Source organism: Notolepis coatsorum, assembly GCF_963971535.1.
Source record: "Notolepis coatsorum genome assembly, chromosome: 3".
Taxonomy (NCBI): Eukaryota; Metazoa; Chordata; class Actinopteri; order Aulopiformes; family Paralepididae; genus Notolepis; species Notolepis coatsorum.
In genome coordinates this window covers 80,895,250-80,914,352 of record NC_140167.1, presented here as the reverse complement: position 1 = coordinate 80,914,352, position 19,103 = coordinate 80,895,250, and the positions used below count along the sequence as shown (strand labels likewise).

The 19,103-nt window shown below is 44.6% G+C and overlaps 1 protein-coding gene across 1 annotated transcript in view; it reads right to left on the bottom strand.

The window, feature by feature from the left end:
- lrrc7 (leucine rich repeat containing 7) overlaps positions 1–19,103 on the bottom strand; it is a gene marked incomplete at both ends in the record, with an annotated part of 328,845 nt that overhangs the window by 41,033 nt on the left and 268,709 nt on the right. Inside the window, 1 exon segment of the mRNA XM_084311260.1 lies at positions 8,631–8,843. Coding sequence (XP_084167386.1) covers positions 8,631–8,843 — 213 coding nt within the window.

The following is a 19,103-nucleotide window of genomic DNA, read 5'->3' as shown; positions in this document are numbered from 1 at the left end:
ATAGGAAAGGAGGCCGGTATAGAATGCGTACCCAAATCAAAAAACAGAAAAAGAGATTACGAAAGGCGATGAAAAGAAATAATGCCGGTAGTGGGGTAATGCCGATAACTTCTGCAGACATTTCATTGACCGAATTGAACAGTGAATTTAACCTGATTGACTTGAATGTGACTGACGCCCCTCCTGAGACCAGTGTGACGGAGGGACTGGAAATAATGTCTTTAACTCCAACACAGGGGGTCGTTGAGGAGAGCGACCCAGAGACAACTGTATTACCCGAGCCGATCCACGCTGAAGTGTCCGTTGCAGGTGACTGCCAGTTAACCAAGAGACAAAGCAAGCAACTGAGGAGAGCGATGTTGTTGCAGCAGTCCCAGGGAGTTGACTCTGGCCGTACGGCTGGAATAGAGACCGACAGCAGGTATGATATAATACATGAACAGTGTCTACAGCCCACCAGTGTCATTTGCCTAGGTTTCCCCCACCCGCACCATCAGTACCAAACTGAGAGTCGTGGCCCGATGACGAGGAGCCAGTCAGCGCGGGCCAGGGTGGAGGGAGAGCGGAGGACGTGCGTCCCTCAAGAACAACAGCCAACCGAGGCAGGACAGGTAGTGGAATACCTCCAAGCCCTAGTCCAGTCCGCAAAGCCAAGAGGGGAGACGGGCTCCAACGGGGAACCAAATGACCAGAGACGGGCCCAGTTGGGGACACAGGGGGGTCCTGCGCCAGGACAACAACAAAAGCCAAGGGGAAAACCTTGGCAGTCACGGGGACGAGGTGGAAACAAAAGAGGGAGTGCGAATGGATCCAAAGCACAGTCGATTGTGTGTTGGTTGTGCGGGAATCTCTGACATATTTCTCGAGACTGTGAGTGGGACTATCTACCCAGAACAGGAGGCCCTCGATGGGGGAACAGGAGAGGTGGATACGGGCAAAACCAAGGTCGGTATCAAGTACAGTGTCCACGGCCCGCAAGCTCCCCCTGTCCAGGACCCCCTCAGCACCAGAGCCAAGATGAGAGGCGGGGCCCAGCGATGGGAAGTCAGACCGCCAGCGCTGAGATGGGGGAAGGGGCGTCGTCCTATAGACAACAGAGAGCGTTTATAGCAGCGTTCGAACGACACGAGGCAGTGAAATGATGTGACACTGCGGCAGCTAGTGGTCAGTAGATTATCCATGGTTGATCAACATTCAGATTGGTCAACGGGTGGACTGCATGATTAGAACAATTAAAAAGACCCATAGGCGTTCCTAGGTTTTTATGATATTGATAGATGAAGCTTAACAATCATGAATAATGAAGTGTAGTTCGGTTTATTTTTCTCTTTCCTGGTTTTTGTATATAAGCAATTTCTGCCACAGGCCGGAAGTTTTCATTTAGTTTCTTAGTATATACGGGGGTGGATACGCCCCTAGAAAATAGGTTAATTTTGTTTCTGAGAGTGAGTTGAAAAAGGAATGCTCACAAGTTTTGTTTATTGTTTTCAATTATTGTTTTGGGCGTGTTTTTCTTTGTTTTGTTTCTTTTCTATATTTTTCTTAGGAAACCTGGCAGGCTGGGAGTGATCTCGACACATCAGGACTGGGTAGTATATGTCTATATAATGGACTAAGAACAAAGTGAATGGACTAGAACTGGTTCATGGTTTTTTGTTCTCCGCTCATTAAAAATCCAGATCTAGGATCTGGGGGGTGTGTCGCGTTTGATGAAGTGTTGGGAAACATGATTCTCTGTACATTGATAAGCTCAGTAGGTTTTGGTCGCTATTGGCCGAATAGCCTTTGTGTAGGGTGTGGACGGGTGCAATTGATAATTGGCTTGTGTGGGACTCTGACGGCTTAGTAGAGGCTGGCAGAGCATGTGGAAGATGTGTGTTTAAGGCGGACTGTGATTTGTTGCCGTACGTGTAGGACTACTGGGGGAGAGGTCGTGTCAGTACTGGCTGTCCGGGCCCGGAGGCAGCTGTCCAGGAATGAAGGTATGATGTTTATTCCACATCAACGGGTGGTGGGGTTATACTGTTTTGACAGCATAATATAATGAGAGCCATGTGAATTTTTCTGAATTTTGAATATTAACGATCTAGAAGCCATGAAATATATAGATAAATGATTTGGAAAAGAAAGTTGTCAAACTCAGACCAGTAAAGAGTGTCTGAGGGAGGAAAAATATGGATTCTCAATCAATTGTTGTGGTAGAAGTAACCTGCGTTGTCCACTGAAGCGATATATACACTGCAGGATACGACTGGGAGATTGGGGAGTCAGCAGTCATCAGAGTGTGGTACGAGGCAGACCAAGGACTCCATCGGTACTGGTGATCCAGGACACTGGCTAGTGTCTACCCAGAGGTTCCATGGGGAATCACAACACTGTGGGTACCAAGAGATCCAGGAGAAGCCTAACTCTCAAGCGTTGAGAGTTCGGGCCAACGCAGTGACCGGGTCTTGAGGCTTCAGAGGGGAACGAGAGAGGCCAAACGACAGGCAATCTACGAGGAGACAGGCTGCTAGACCTCATCAACTGCTCCGGCTGTCAACAGACAGGCTGCAAGGCCTTAGCAATTGACCAGGGTGTCATCAAGCGAAGGGGTGGAGCCTCTAGCTCCACTATCAACGACCAGGCGGAGGGTGGGGAGAATCAAACCTCTTCCACTATTCCGAGGGTCAATGGGGGTTGAGCCAGCGACGACTGCGGGAGACAACAACAACCTCCTCACAGCCGTGACAGCGCTAGAGGGGAGATCTAATCACCCCACCTGAGAGCGACGCAACTGACACCCGAGGGAAGAGCTCCAGGTTCAACTGAACCGGCAATACAGCAGGGGGTCATACCCCTATTCGAGTAACAGCACAAGGCACGAGGTCTCGACAGAAGACGGGGTGGGATCGAAAGGCAACTGGCTTTCTGATTCTACCTCCCAGAGTTGGTTGTAGCATTCAGCAGTCTTGAACTGCACCAGCTCTGAGAAATGAGGAGGGGGGCCAGGTCAATCCAGAAAACATTGACCCCCCTTCTCCCTGCTCCAAGTCAGAATTTGACAACCCACATTGGAAACCAGTGGGAAATTGATCCTGGTACGAAAGAGAGTGTCAAAGACTGCACACTGCACACAATAATGAAAATGGACTGCAAATAAAGATGTTTGAGCTTATACATAGGAAAGGGATGTAGAAAAAGAATGTTGTTTTGATTTTTAGGATCCGAGTGTGGGATGCTGTATGTATTTTATCCAAGTATGATTTAAAATGTCTTAATTTTTATCCAGGTAGTAGTAAGCAGAAGTTAGGATCTATGTTTAACATATTATACTAGCTAATTAAGGATAGTTAATCTCTATCCGAGTGTGGACTGTAGTATTATTTGATAGAACATAAATCCTAAACTGTATTGGAAAATGTTTCCTAATAGAAAAGGTCATAAGATTAAGCTTTGATCAGCAAACAGCTGTCCTAGTCAGTCAACCAAAGGGCCAAAGCAGTTGGGACAGTAGGGGGAAGTTACATTCTTCTGGCGATTAAATTACTCTGCCCTTTGGCCCTGTCTCTCTAAATAGATAGGGTTGTTTACTAACGCAAGAACCCTCACAAAAGGTTGTGTGTCGGGCCACTCAACAGCCGGCTGTAAAAGATAAAGAACTGTTTGAATAAGCCCTTCGGGGGTTCTAGAACAAAAGAGCCACCTGGTTTCTTCAGGGTGGGGGGCAGGAAGGATTTCAGATAAGCCCTAGTTAAACACATGAGACTACCATTTGGTCTCCAAGTAAGTAATCCCACATAGAAAAGAATAAAGAGGTTAAAGAAATACCTAGACCGTTTAAAGTTGAGTTAAATAACTTAAATGTGTGTTTACTGAGGTAGGAGGTTTACCATCAATGTGAAATACCTGCATATATGACTGTTAGGCTGGACTGATGAGGCTGAATAGAATGGTGTGATTATATGATGTGATTATACTAGCTCAGAGGCAATCACTCAACACAATGTGATTTTTAGGTTAAAGAGTTTTGGTAAATCCTGGGGGAACATATTATTAATGAACGCTAAGTATAAACTGTTTGTAGCTATTCAATGAAAGCCAGAAAGACTGTTTTGAAGACTTAATCCCCAGCATAGTAAGACTAGTTTTACTTAGGTTGAAACTAGGCTTAATGGTAACCGACTGTGATCCTCATGTAGCATCAAGATAAACTGTTAAATTATGATATCTCTGTGTTTATGCAATCAATCTCAATTCGAATATATATATCTTAAGTTCAACAACCAAAGTATTATGTTAGTTAGACGGTATTTGTTCTTTGATTGAAAAACAAAGGAAATAATATGGTGGGCCCTCCTCCGTTTCAAATACTCTGTGCAGGCCTGGGATTGGAGGAACACATCTGCTGATGTCACTCTGGTGACATCACGCAGAGACTCCAGGCTTTTGATATAAGGGGGGTGTTGTGACGGTGGGAGGACACTCTGAAACGAAACCACCAGGACAACACCCCACCTTTTCACACAGCGGACGACGCGGCAGAGGAGATCAACAGACAAAGAACTTTTTGGAGGGAGAATAGACTTCTTTGTTCATCAGCCAGAAAACAAAGACCATCAACAACTTATCAACTATCATTATTTAATCTGCTTTCTTAGAAGGACGAGCGGCATAGGGCTCCGGTACCTTGAATCTTTTCTTTATTGTAATTTGTATACACTCTTAACTTTGATTAAACAGCTGCCAGTACACCTTCTCCTCTTCATTTCTCCTGCTGCTCAGCTGTCGTCAAACAAGACCTTTTGGTCTTTTGAGAGTACAAGGGTTTTTAGGGGACTTCAATTCACAACGCAGAGGACGATCAAGCTTCAGAACCAGGACAGAGACCTTTGTGACTTCATGTTCTAAGTGTATATGTGTGTGTGTGTCTGTCATATTAGTACATGTGTGAGTCTGCGTGACTGGTGTGCGTTTGTGCCTGTCTCTGTCTGTGCATGTGAGTGTGCATGTTGTGCATGTGTATCAGTATGTGTGGGGGTGTGCATGTGAGTAAATGTATGTGTGGGCATTTGTGTGTGTGTGTTAATCCTTATTGATAAGGATCAGTGAGTGTGGTATCTGGTCGAAATGTTATATTGCGAAAACGGGCGCTCCGATCCTTAACCTCTTTAGCCCGAGCGGTCCGTCGGCGGAACGCAAATTACATCACATCATAAATCCATCTCAGCTGTAGTCAATGAACAACAGTCTCACATAGCCCCCCTTTTGACGGTCCAGGTGAGAGAGGGTGCTGTGCAGTACTTGGGAGACCGCATCGTCAGTGGACCTGTTTGGCCTGTATGCAAATTGCATAGGGTCCATATCACTGGGGAGGGAGGCACAAATGTGATCCTTGACCAGCCTTTCGAAACATTTCATGGCCACAGAGGTGAGTTCAAGCCAGCTCCTGTCAATCAAATTACTTGTAGATACATTTATTTATTTATCTTATTTTTCTGGATTATCTACCACAAAACTGAACGTTATTGGCATAAATTAGACCACAGTTAGTTTCTCTACCTTTATGTGAACGTCTAGCAAAAAATGGCATTGCAATCAAACTGGCGGCGGAATCTACATAATAAAAAAGAGTAACTCTATTTAAAGTAGATTTCATTCACCATTCTTGCTGCACGCCTGGTGATACTAAATCCAGATTGACCTCTGCCATTGGAAAGAGGAGATTTGGCCCAATCCATAGATGTGCAACTTGGCTATAATAGGCCTGATATTCTATATTCTATAATAATATTTCAAATAGCATGTGTCCGGATGGCAAAATTCAGTACTGTATCTACAAAATTTTCTGTTTAATCATCTTCCCTGTATTCATTTGCTTAGATCTTTTATACACATAATCTCAAGAAGGTGCTGAACAAGCTCAGTGGAAGTTTTCTATGTCTGGTAATTTTTAGCATGGTGTTATTCACAGTCAAAGATGAAAAATAAAAGAACATTATTCTATTTATTCTCCTTTGGTTCATTACAATTTACTCAAGCCTAGTAACAGACACCATATTTCTGACACTGTGAATACATTCCCTGAGGTCCATAGATGTCCCTAGATACCAAGAATATGCAAATGGACCTTGTAGAAGTGGAGCAATATTCCATATATTTTAGGCGGATTTTCAGAAAATATTCCACGGGTGGAAGAGGTTAAGAGGTTAAGTGGTTAACTTTGCACATGACAATAAATCATCTTGAATCCCATTCACTCACACATTCACACACCGACATCGGAGGCGACCATGCAAGGTGCCAACCTGCACATCGGGAGCAGTTAGGGGTTAAGTGTCTTGCTCAAGGACACTTCCACACACTGCCCGGGAGGATCGGGAATCAAACTGGGAACCTCCGGATTACCAGACGACTGCTCTACCTCCTGAGCCACTTTCCCCTCTATTTTCTTGTATGACTCTGGAGAAGATAATGTTGACGTGTTCCTTTAACATCAACAACAATAACAGTTACTGAAAGCACAGGCGACTGTTAAGCTAGCGATCCATCAGTACACACACTGAACACTGACACACACACACACACACACACTGAACACTGTGACACACACACACACACACACTGAACACTGTGACACACACACACTGAACACTGTGACACACACGCACACAAACACACACACACACACACTGAATACTGTGACACACACACACACTGAACACTGTGACACACACACACACACACACACACACACACACACACACACACTGAACACTGTGACACACAGTTGTGGGGTGGAGCGACAGCAACCACCTCCAACTCAACACCAGTAAAACCAAGGAGCTGGTGGTGGACTTGCGGAGGGGCAAGAAGAGCCCCCCCCTGACTCCCATCACCATCCGAGGGGATGATGTGGAGGTGGTGGAGACACATAATACCTGAACAATAAACTCGACTGGTCAGACAACACAGAGGCCCTCTACAGTCTACAGGAAGGGACAGAGCAGACTGTTCTTCCTGAGGAGACTCAGGTCCTTCAATGTGTGCAATAGACTGCTGCAGTCATTCTACCAGTCTGTAGTGGCCAGCATCCTCTTCTATGCTGTGGCATGCTGGGGGGCTACATCAACTCGAGGGACACCAACAAACTGAACAAGCTGGTGAGGAAGGCTCGCTCCGTGGTGGGAGTCGAGCTGGTCAGACTAGAGGTGGTGGCAGAGAGGGGGATTATAAGGAAGCTGGCTGCTATCCTGGAGAATCCCTCCCACCCCCTCTACGACGAGCTAGTCAAGATGAGAAGCACATTCAGTCACAGACTCATACCCCCCCGACACTCAACTAACCGCCCTGGCCAATCCTTCATACCAGCGGCCATTAGGCTCCACGACAGTGGGCAGGGACTGCTGCCAGACATCCAACTACTAGGAACTTCCATCACTGAGTGTGTCTGACTCCCACCTAAACGGACTACCTAAACGGACAATATATATACCTTATGCATACTGCACCTTGTATGTGTATACTGTATACTACTTCATCAGAGCATATTTATTTAGCATTTTATTTAGCATTTTTAGATTATATATATTAGATTCGATTTTAAATTATTAGATTATATATATATATATTATAACTATATTTATTGTAGGGCAAATACAATTAGAGAGGGCATACATACACACATCCTGCACCTTGACCTTTTTACACTGCCTACTTGCCCTTATGCAGTTAATTATATTGTTATATTGTTTACACTGCTTATTTTCTATTTTTTTTTTTTTTTTTTTTTATTTCTCCACTGTACGATACTCTTGTATCATGTCATCTACTACCTGTACCCCCCCCCCCCCCCTCCACCATGCTGCTATGCTGCCTAAATTTCCTGATCAATGATAAATGATCAATAAAGGAATATCTTATCTTATCTTATCTTACACATACACTGAACACTCAACACTGTGTGACACACACACACACACACACACACTGAACACTGTGTGACACACACACACACACACACACACACACACACACACACACACACACACACACACACACACACTGAACATTGTGTGACACACACACACACACACACACACACACACACACACTGAACACTGTGTGACACACACACACACACACACACTGAACATTGTGTGACACAAACACACACACACTGAACACTGTGACACACACTGAACACTGTGTGACACACACACACACTGAACATTGTGTGACACACACACACACACACTGAACATTGTGTGACACACACACACACACTGAACACTGTGACACACACTGAACACTGAACACTGTGTGACACACACACACACTGAACATTGTGTGACACACACACACACACACACTGAACATTGTGTGACACACACACACACACTGAACACTGTGACACACACTGAACACTGAACACTGTGACACACACACACACACACACACACACTGAACATTGTGTGACACACACACACACACACACACACACTGAACACTGTGACACACACTGAACACTGAACACTGTGACACACAGACACACGCACGTATATCATGTGTGTATGAGTGTGTGTGTGTGTGCGTGCATGTGTGATTGCGTGCGTGCGTGCACGCATGTGTGTGTGTGCGCGCGTGTGTACCCTGTCCAGCCTCTTGGCCTCTATGTGTCTGAGCAGCTGCTGCCTCCAGTCGACAGGCATCTTGGAGGTGATATCGTCGGGCTTCTGCTGTACGCCCGGGCGCACTTTGATGGTGTCACCGATGGGCTTCTCCAGGCAGGCGGTGAGGCTGTACTCAGGGGGCATCTTCTCCAGCAGGGCTGCCATGGTGGGCCGGGCGGACACGGGGCGAGCCTGGGGTCGAGACGGGACAATGTCACCTGGCGTCCCGCATTCTTCTGTATGGATATCATGTGATGTAAAGCAGCCCTGGTGGGAGGCGTGACCCCTGACCTCTGGCCTGCCCTTGCAGGGTTCCCACCCTTTATGAGAAATTATTTTTCAGGACCTTTCCAGGAGTTTCTCTCGACAATCCAGGACCAGGATAGTCAAATTATCTAGATCTAGACCTAGACCTATAGACCTAGTATCAACACATGTAACACCAGTGTTATTCATCCTTTTGTAATGAAGCAGGTCTATGATGAAGTGTCTCGGGTTCATTACAGGTGACTGATAACTGTCTCAGGTTTATTACAGGTGACTGATAACTGTCTCGGGTTCATTACAGGTGACTGATAACTGTCTCAGGTTTATTACAGGTGACTGATAACTGTCTCAGGTTTATTACAGGTGACTGATAACTGTCTCAGGTTTATTACAGGTGACTGATAACTGTCTCGGGTTCATTACAGGTGACTGATAACTGTCTCAGGTTTATTACAGGTGACTGATAACTGTCTCGGGTTCATTACAGGTGACTGATAACTGTCTCGGGTTTATTACAGGTGACTGATAACTGTCTCGGGTTCATTACAGGTGACTGATAACTGTCTCGGGTTCATTACAGGTGACTGATAACTGTCTCAGGTTCATTACAGGTGACTGATAACTGTCTCGGGTTTATTACAGGTGACTGATAACTGTCTCGGGTTCATTACAGGTGACTGATAACTGTCTCGGGTTCATTACAGGTGACTGATAACTGTCTCAGGTTCATTACAGGTGACTGATAAGTGATAACTGTCTCGGGTTCATTACAGGTGATGATAACTGTCTCAGGTTCATTACAGGTGACTGATAACTGTCTCAGGTTTATTACAGGTGACTGATAACTGTCTCGGGTTCATTACAGGTGACTGATAACTGTCTCAGGTTTATTACAGGTGACTGATAACTGTCTCAGGTTTATTACAGGTGACTGATAACTGTCTCAGGTTTATTACAGGTGACTGATAACTGTCTCGGGTTCATTACAGGTGACTGATAACTGTCTCAGGTTTATTACAGGTGACTGATAACTGTCTCGGGTTCATTACAGGTGACTGATAACTGTCTCGGGTTTATTACAGGTGACTGATAACTGTCTCGGGTTCATTACAGGTGACTGATAACTGTCTCGGGTTCATTACAGGTGACTGATAACTGTCTCAGGTTCATTACAGGTGACTGATAACTGTCTCGGGTTTATTACAGGTGACTGATAACTGTCTCGGGTTCATTACAGGTGACTGATAACTGTCTCGGGTTTATTACAGGTGACTGATAACTGTCTCGGGTTCATTACAGGTGACTGATAACTGTCTCGGGTTCATTACAGGTGACTGATAACTGTCTCAGGTTCATTACAGGTGACTGATAACTGTCTCGGGTTTATTACAGGTGACTGATAACTGTCTCGGGTTCATTACAGGTGACTGATAACTGTCTCGGGTTCATTACAGGTGACTGATAACTGTCTCAGGTTCATTACAGGTGACTGATAAGTGATAACTGTCTCGGGTTCATTACAGGTGATGATAACTGTCTCAGGTTCATTACAGGTGACTGATAACTGTCTCAGGTTTATTACAGGTGACTGATAACTGTCTCGGGTTCATTACAGGTGACTGATAACTGTCTCGGGTTCATTACAGGTGACTGATAACTGTCTCAGGTTCATTACAGGTGACTGATAAGTGATAACTGTCTCGGGTTCATTACAGGTGATGATAACTGTCTCAGGTTTATTACAGGTGACTGATAACTGTCTCAGGTTCATTACAGGTGACTGATAACTGTCTCAGGTTTATTACAGGTGACTGCTATACCCGTCATAAAATGTGACCAGGTGCGGATAATAGGGTCATATCGAGCAAGCTTGAAATTGAATTTATTTTACATTATATCAAAGTACAAGTTCTTACCTACAAAATAAGCCATCACTTGTACAACTCGGGCGGATACTTTTCAATCTATGTGTTATTAATAGGGATGCTCGATATTGGCTTTTTTACCGATACCGATATACCGATATTATCCAACTCTTAATTTCCGATATCAACCGATATCACATTTTAATGCCGATATCGGCCGATAATATCGGTAGGCCGATCATATCGGACATAATTTCTATAGAAATGTTAAAAAAAATAATGTTTTTTTTTATTTTTTTGAAAACCGATACCGATATTTTCCTATATCACATTTTAATGCCGATATCGGCCGATAATATCGGTAGGCCGATAATATCGGACATCCCTAGTTATTAACAAAGTTGATATATCCCGTTTTGAGCTACAGAGCCTCAAAGGGGCTGTTGGCTGTTCAAATACCCACTGGCCTTTGCCACCTAACCCCTCCCCCACCTAACACCTTTTGCAGGTGAGAGGCATTCACTGGTAGGGGGTAGGTGCTGTCAGGATTTAGCAGGTTTTTTGCTAATAAGACTATCCATAAAATGATCTATAGTATCTACAAATTCTACCATGTCTATAATTCCATATTGTAAATTACTTAAACAAGTGTGTACAATCAACTGTTATTTTTTGTGTTGGCCCTGTATTCTGTGTGTTCATGCAGGGAATGTCATACATTCTTGTGGACCTATACAACAGAGACAAGAGTCTGTGTTGAGCTCAGCTGTAATCCAACCCTAACTATGTGGCCGATACCTATTTCTGATTTGATCTTGTGTATTTCGCCGCTATTTCTGAAGAAGCATTCTCATTTGCCTAGTGATGACATAAAAGAGGCTTACAGTGCACGAAAGTTAACATAGCTCAGCATATGTACGCTGTCTCTATGTGTTTGTGAAACTCAGGTGCATAAAAACCTGATTATAACCATGTCTCACTCTCAACCACAGCGCGAAAAAGAGTGAGGCGAGGCGGAAGTGGCAATTTTTCAAAGTAAAATACATTTCCTTTTAACCACATATCATGTGCCCAGAAAAGCGGCAATTTTTTTTTACTTGAACTTGAGGACTGCATACTTTTTTGCAAAGCGTATCTTTATACTTTATACTTATAGCACATGCATAAGCCTGGTCTCTTTGAAAGATAACACTCTGATGTTTCTTACACAATAAAGAAAAATCACTTTTATTGCTAATGAAATAGAGTAACATAGGGCTGAACTTGAGTTGTACTTGTAATTGTGTACTCACGTTTTTCTGTAGTAGTTGCAATATCCAAAAAAATTATATCGCAAAAAAATTGTATAAGCTGGAAAACACTGTGGGTACATATTTAATAAATAGTTGTATTTAATCACCGTTCAGAAATGGGTGATTTAGAGGGATTTTGGTAAACTGTGTAAAAAAAAAAAAGTTCTCCAGTAATCCATTTCTTCATTGACGGCAATGCATTCAGTGTATTTTTCACTTCCTGTTTTCACTCGTAAATTTTCACCTAGATCCCTGATTCACACAACCCCACGTGGGGTATCATTGGAAAGCTACATTGGCTACAACCCTGTCCAATAATTTTAGCAATCGGCGAATGATTGACAGTTCCAGTGCCTCGGGAGTCAGGGCTGGTAATCTGAGGCTCACGTGTGCAAAGTCGCACGCCTGACATATCGGCATGCAACTCGAGAACCGCTGAACGGATTTTGGCATTCGAAAGGCAACAAATAGGGCTTTAATTCTATATATTATATGTTTTATATAAAATGCAGACCCTCGCCGCTAGAGACCGCTAAAGTGCCGTGTCGCGCCGGTGGGCCCATCGTTATAAAGAGGGCCAGCCGGTGTGCCGTTGCATGTTAAATAAACAACTTTATTCTTTGCGGCCCGGTACCAAATTATCCACGGCCAGGTACCGGTCTGCGACCCGATGGTACTTGGGGACCTCTGCTATAGAGCCTTCTCTCTATACTCTGTTATGCGCAAGTTTACAGACTTCATACTGGAGTAGATTATTCAATGCGACTGCCAGCCAGCGTGACGGAGAAATACAATTTCAATTGTGACGGAGAGAAGATCATCTCCCGATTCAGATATAATTGAACACAAACGGTTCCATTTACATTTACATTTAGTCATTTAGCTGACGCTTTCAACCAAAGCGACTTACAAGTTCTGTACGACAAGTCATCAGGAAGGGCACAACTCTATCAGCTGAGTAACAATGTTCATCAAAGTGTTGAGTTGTTCCAAAGATATTCCAAAGATATTAATGTTTCTCTGCATATTTTCACAATTGTACAAAGTACTGGGCCCATTGTCTTGAATGGATTTGGTGAGTCTCCTCTCCTCTCATGTGCTTCTCCTTTCTGATACCTGAGACAGAGTACTTAGCCAGTGGCCACTCCCCTCAGACGCAACTGTAGTTTTTTCACACAGCGAGGAAAATAATACTGTTGGACAATCTAACAAGAATTAACGTATTTACAAATCGTATTAAATTGAGCAAATAAGGAGACATATAGATAACATCTTAAAGCACTCAAAATTGCCAATATCTCCATTTTGACCTATTTCTGAATCGCGCAACGCTTATGGCGGTTCTGAAGAATCTCCTCTTGCGCCGTATGGCTGGTTTGACCGTGGCGGGTCACAAATGTACATCTTGCAGTCATTACGGTTGGGATTGTACTTTAAAAATAAGAGGAGAATAAGCCTGATCTTTTCAAATGCCACAGTAGCCAAAACAAAATAAAGCGTGGGTTGTAATCTGCTGCTAGAATCTGCTGCTGTAATCTGCTGCTGTAATGTGCTGCTGTAATCTGCTCCAGTAATCTGCTGCTGTAATCTGCTGCTGTAATCTGCTGCTGTAATGTGCTGCTGTAATCTGTTGCTGTAAACTGCTCCAGTAATCTGCTGCTGCAATCTGCTGCTGTAATCTGTTGCTGTAATCTGCTGCTGCAATCTGCTGCTGTAATCTGTTGCTGTAATCTGCTGCTGCAATCTGCTGCTGTAATCTGTTGCTGTAATCTGCTGCAGTAATCTGCTGATGTAAACTGTTGCTGTAAACTGCTATAATATGCTGCAATAATCTGCTGCTATAATCTTCTGCTATAATATGCTGCTATAATCTGATGCAATAATCTGATGCTATAATCTGTTGATATAATCTCCTGCTGCAATCTGAAGCTATAATATGTTGCTGTAATCTGCTGGTGTAATCTGCTGCTGTAATCCTACCAACAGTCAGGGAGGCAGGGTGACCTAGAGGTAAAGAGGCCGGCCAGTAACCCAAAAGTCACTGGTTTAATCCCCGTCACTGACAGTATTCCAACTGTGAGTTGGTGACTGACGGGCATCTGAAATTAAATCTACAGTGCCCACCATCTCTGCCTAAGTGCCCTTGAGCTGAACTGAACCCCAAAACTGCTCCAGGGGTGCTGCACTGCAGGCGACCCTGACCTCTGACCTCTCTGATGAAATGCATGTGTGGGGGACTGTGTATGTGTAACTAGGAGGGATATGAGGACTGTGTGTATGTGTAACTAGGAGGGATATGAGGACTGTGTGTATGTGTAACTAGGAGGGATATGAGGACTGTGTGTGTAACTAGGAGGGATATGAGGACTGTGTGTGTGTGTGTGTGTGTGTGTGTGTAACTAGGAGGGATATGAGGACTGTGTGTGTGTGTGTGTAACTAGGAGGGATATGAGGACTGTGTATGTGTAACTAGGAGGGATATGAGGACTGTGTGTATGTGTAACTAGGAGGGATATGAGGACTGTGTATGTGTAACTAGGAGGGATATGAGGACTGTGTGTATGTGTAACTAGGAGGGATATGAGGACTGTGTGTATGTGTAACTAGGAGGGATATGAGGACTGTGTATGTAACTAGGAGGGATATGAGGACTGTGTATGTGTAACTAGGAGGGATATGAGGACTGTGTGTACTGTGTGTGTATGTGTAACTAGGAGGGATATGAGGACTGTGTATGTGTAACTAGGAGGGATATGAGGACTGTGTATGTGTAACTTGGAGGGATATGAGGACTGTGTGTACTGTGTGTATGTGTAACTAGGAGGGATATGAGGACTGTGTGTATGTGTAACTAGGAGGGATATGAGGACTGTGTGTATGTGTAACTAGGAGGGATATGAGGACTGTGTGTATGTGTAACTAGGAGGGATATGAGGACTGTGTATCTGTAACTAGGAGGGATATGAGGACTGTGTGTGTAACTAGGAGGGATATGAGGACTGTGTGTGTGTGTAACTAGGAGGGATATGAGGACTGTGTGTATGTGTAACTAGGAGGGATATGAGGACTGTGTGTGTGTAACTAGGAGGGATATGAGGACTGTGTGTATGTGTAACTAGGAGGGATATGAGGACTGTGTGTATGTGTAACTAGGAGGGATATGAGGACTGTGTGTATGTGTAACTAGGAGGGATATGAGGACTGTGTGTCAAGTTTCAAGTTTCTTTAATAGTTGTCATACAGAAGTACAGAATACTTTCATACAAAATGCTTCTTACTGTTACGCTCCAGAGACTGTGCTAGACAAGATAGTATCAAATAACATAGTATAGCATGTAATTTAGAAGAAGAAAATGAGGTCACAGTGTTCGGTATAGACATATGTACAATGTTCTGAGTTACCATATAATATACAATACTATGCAGTGTACTAATGTACAGTACTATAGTGCAAAGCAGAAATGGGATGAGGTACAATTTAGGTACAATTTACAGTAAGGTGTACGAGTTGTAGTGCAATCCTTCATCAATAAATATAAAGTGTGGGGAGTGGGTGCTACAGTGTGTTTGTTTAAAGTGGGTGTGTGCTATAAAGTGTGTGGAGTGGGTGCTACAGTGTGTCTGTTTAAAGTGAGTGTGTGCGTGTGGATGTGTGTGCTATGTGCGTTTGGTGGTTGTTGTTGTGTAGTGTTCATTGTTCGTTTAGCAGTCTGATGGCCTGGGGATAGAAGCTTCTTCTGAGTCTTTCTGTGCTCGCCTTGAGACTCCGGTATCGCTTGCCTGACCGCAGCAGTTCAAAGAGGCAGTTGTTCGGGTGACTGGAGTCTTTAATGATTCTCTTAGCCTTGCCCTTGCAACGCTTGTTGTAAATGTTCTGGAGGGTGGGGAGCCCCCCTCCAATTGTGCGTTCGGCTGAACGTGTCACTCTTTGTAGTCTGCTTCGGTCTTGTGCAGTGCTATTCCCAAACCAGGAGGTGATGTTGCCAGTCAAGATGCTCTCTTGACTGTGTGTGTATGTGTAACTAGGAGGGATATGAGGACTGTGTGTATGTGTAACTAGGAGGGATATGAGGACTGTGTGTCCTGTGTGTGTATGTGTAACTAGGAGGGATATGAGGACTGTGTGTCCTGTGTGTGTATGTGTAACTAGGAGGGATAGGAGGACTGTGTGTCCTGTGTGTGTATGTGTAACTAGGAGGGATATGAGGACTGTGTGTATGTGTAACTAGGAGGGATATGAGGACTGTGTGTATGTGTAACTAGGAGGGATATGAGGACTGTGTGTGTGTAACTAAGGGATATGAGGACTGTGTGTATGTGTAACTAGGTGGGATATAAAGACTGTGGGCGGGATCCACAAAGGTGTTTGCACGGCTTTTTCCGACGCAAAGCCGGTGCATATCGTTCTGAAACTCAGTTTGCTATCCACAGAGGACGCGCAACGGGTGAAATGAGGGGGCAACTGCGTTCCGTCAGCATTGCATCCGGTGCAATTGGCGCGTATTTAAATGAGGTAATATGGGGCGGAACATGTCCCCGTTCTATGCAAATGAGCCTCGTCCAAAAATGCCAATTGCACTGAGCAGTTAACGCTATGCACCTACCGTCTTCACAGACAAGGTGGTCACTAAGTGGAGCATGGTGCGGTTTGCTGTTGGTGTGAACGTAATCAAACTTTATATAGTACCTAATCTAGCGCAGGATTTTTGGAAGTGACTGTGAATGAGAGAGAGTGTGCGAGCGTGTGTGTGTGTGTGAGCGAGCATGAGAGAGAGTGTCTGTGTGTGTGTGAGCGAGCATGAGAGAGTGTGCAAGCGTGTGTGTGTGTGTGCGAGCAAATGAGAGAGTGTGTGCGAGCGTGTGTGTGTGTGCGAGCGAGCGAGTGAGAGAGTGTGTGTGCGCGAGCGAGCATGAGAGAGAGTGTGTGCGAGCGTGTGTGTGTGTGCGAGCGAGCGAGCAAGTGAGAGAGTGTGTGTGCGCGAGCGTGAGAGAGAGCGCGTGTGTGCGAGCAAGTGAGAGAGTGTGTGCGAGCGTGAGAGAGAGCGTGTGTGTGCGAGCGAGCAAGTGAGAGAGTGTTTGCGAGCGAGCGTGTGTGTACGAGCGAGCAAGTGAGAGTGTGTGCGAGCGAGCGTGTGTGTACGAGCAAGCAAGTGAGAGAGTGTGTGTGCACGAGCGTGAGAGAGAAAGCGTGTGTGTGTGTGTGTGTGTGCAAGCAAGCATGAGAGAGAGTGTGTGCGAGCGTGTGCTGTTCAGACAGGATTTTCCCGAAAACGATCTGTCCAATAGAATGAATGACCTGGACGACTGCATGGCCTTTGTTTACAAATTAGGTTTGCTCAAAAAAGGACAGTGTGAACGCAAACCAAAATCAAACAATGTATCATTCTCACATTTGGTCCACCAGAAAGTTTATACAGTTTGTTTAAACAAGTGAACGTCCTCCAAGCTCTCTCTCTCTCTCTGCCTCTCGGTGCAGACTGCTCCGCGAGCCAACTGTACTGGAGCAGATCAAGGAAAAACATCTGCGCAATGTCCTTAGTGGATAGCTTGCAAAGACGGAGCAGATACCACGCGCAAACCCCGCACAGTTAAGGGTGCAATTTCCACTGCGCAATCCATTCTTAGTGGATCCCGCCCTGTGTGTGTAACTAGGAGTGATATACGAAAAGACACATTTCAATTGCCTTGTGTACATTGATAATAAAGTAATCTTCTAAACAGTTGAGTTTCAAACTAAATAGACATAGGTTTACATAGGCGATCTGAGTTAGGGTCTAAAATACAATTACATAGACAACATAGATCTTTCTCCAGGATATTTGGTCATTTCTCCAGGTTTTCCAGGACAAGTGGGAACCCTGAGCATGTGTTAATTCATGTGTTGTTGTTGTTGTTGTTGTTGTTGTTGTTGTTGTTGTTGTTGTTTTGAGATGTCAGTTTACCATCATCTCCACTTGGTTTTTGCTGTGGGAGTGCCCTTTTGTCGCTTGAGACCCCGCCCCCCAAAATGCCTGAGCGTGGTCCTGGCCCTATTACGACACACAAGTACAACAGAGATATAAAGGTTATTGTTATTAATATGAAAGCATCATCAGCAGAATGTCCTCAAGACAGATGAGGGTTGTTACTGGGGGCCGCGGTGGATCAGTGGTGATACACGAAGCAGAGGGCTGGCAACCCCCATAGCTGTGATATAATCAAAATATATCACAGCCTGAAGCAGAGGGCTGACAACCCCCATAGCTGTGATATAATCACAATATATCACAGCCTGAAGCAGAGGGCTGACAACCCCCATAGCTGTGATATAATCACAATATATCACAGCCTGAAGCAGAGGGCTGGCAACCACCACAGCTGTGATATAATCAAAATATATCACAGCCTGAAGCAGAGGGCTGACAACCACCACAGCTGTGATATAATCAAAATATATCACAGCCTGAAGCAGAGGGCTGACAACCACCACAGCTGTGATATAATCAAAATATATCACAGCCAGAGGGCTGGCAACCCCCACAGCTGTGATTTTGAAATGTGGACGATGAGGAAGATGCTGAAGATAACATGGAAAGATAAGATCAAGAATGAGGAGGTACTGAGAAGAGCGGATATGCAAGGAGGACAGCTACTGGAGAGGTTGAAAAAAAAGACAGATGGAGTTGTGCGGGCACGTTCTGAGAGGATCCAGCGGGGAGATGTTCAAGAAGGTGGTGATGGGGAAGAGTGGATGGAAAGAGAGGAAGTGGAAGACCAAGAAGAGTCTGGGTAGACGACGTCTGTGATTGGAGCGGAGTGAGAGGCGGAGTCACAGAGTTGGAGGGAAGAAGTGGGGACAGAATGGGTTGGAGAGTGATAGGCAACCTTTGGAACGAAGAAGCCACCTGATGATGATGATGATGTAACCCGGCACAGTCTAACCTGTCTTGTTAACCTCTTAAGCCCGATGGGTCCGGTACCATTGTTGAAAATATACACTACGACTGATGTTTTGACAGGATTAGGGTCTTTACTTTTGGCTACATTTG